The following is a 1,073-nucleotide window of genomic DNA, read 5'->3' on the forward strand; positions in this document are numbered from 1 at the left end:
TTGTAGCAGCAGCTACCAAACCCCGGAAGTTCCGAAGTCTTAAAGACACCAAGGATCTCCTCACAGAGTTCTTGAGGCCCCTCTCAAACTTAAGACATCTCATGTGTTCAGACTCCACTAGAGATGGCGCAAACCGGGATAGGTCATTAAACTTAGCCTCATATTCCCTCACAGACATGTCACCTTGCTGCAGCGACATGAAGTAGCAGCAGCTACCAAACCCCGGAAGTTCCGAAGTCTTAAAGACACCAAGGATCTCCTCACAGAGTTCTTGAGGCCCCTCTCAAACTTAAGACATCTCATGTGTTCAGACTCCACTAGAGATGGCGCAAACCGGGATAGGTCATTAAACTTAGCCTCATATTCCCTCACAGACATGTCACCTTGCTGCAGCGACATGAATTCCAGTGCTTTTTCTTCCCTGTAACTCTGAGGGAAGTACTGGTCATTGAACAGCACCTCAAACTGCTCCCAGGTCATCCCTACGACATCCATTCTCCTCTTGACCTGTTTCCACCAAGTGTTTGCTAACCCTTCCATCTTGTATACCGCAAATTCCACCCAGTATTCATCTGGGACTCCCATAGTACTCAAGTGCTTGACCATGGAGTCAATCCAGAACTCCACTTCCTGGGGTCCTCCCTCACTATTAAATGAGGGAATAGGCGCTCGCCTGAATTCCCGAAAATACCCTTGTTTCGGATCCTCAGCCGGTCGCTCATTCCGAGCTCTAGTGGCCATGCCTTGAAAGGTAGCATACATGGCATCCAAGAACCCTTGATTCGGTTGTTCCGGTTGAGTGCCTAGTCTACGGCGAGGCACCATTTCCTTCAACTGAAATAAAACTAGACTGTTCAGTGGATAATAGATGTCACACATGTATGTACAATCCTGGGGTTCTTGACCTAAAGCTCTGATACCACTCCTGTCATGCCCCCTAACCAGGGTGGGTGACGTGGAACTCGATTTGGGATTAATAAAGCAGATTCCCAACCGGGTCCCACACTTAACTGCATTAAAATATAAATAAACGACATAATCCAGGAGCCTCTGACACACAGGGCTCCACCCTA

General features: G+C 48.1%; 1 protein-coding gene across 1 annotated transcript; it reads right to left on the reverse strand.

Moving 5' to 3' along the window:
• Positions 1-168: 168 nt before the first annotated feature.
• On the reverse strand, positions 169-825 carry LOC112091331. The gene has a single exon (XM_024164688.1). It carries the CDS (start codon positions 823-825, stop codon positions 169-171), a length of 657 nt encoding a protein of 218 aa, XP_024020456.1.
• Positions 826-1,073: the final 248 nt, after the last annotated feature.

Source organism: Morus notabilis, unplaced genomic scaffold (assembly GCF_000414095.1).
Source record: "Morus notabilis unplaced genomic scaffold, ASM41409v2 Scaffold27, whole genome shotgun sequence".
Taxonomy (NCBI): domain Eukaryota; kingdom Viridiplantae; phylum Streptophyta; class Magnoliopsida; order Rosales; family Moraceae; genus Morus; species Morus notabilis.

Bases quoted from the DNA above. Each gene is read 5' to 3' on its own strand.
- LOC112091331 (XM_024164688.1), bottom strand. From the start codon at position 825: ATGGTGCCTCGCCGTAGACTAGGCACTCAACCGGAACAACCGAATCAA.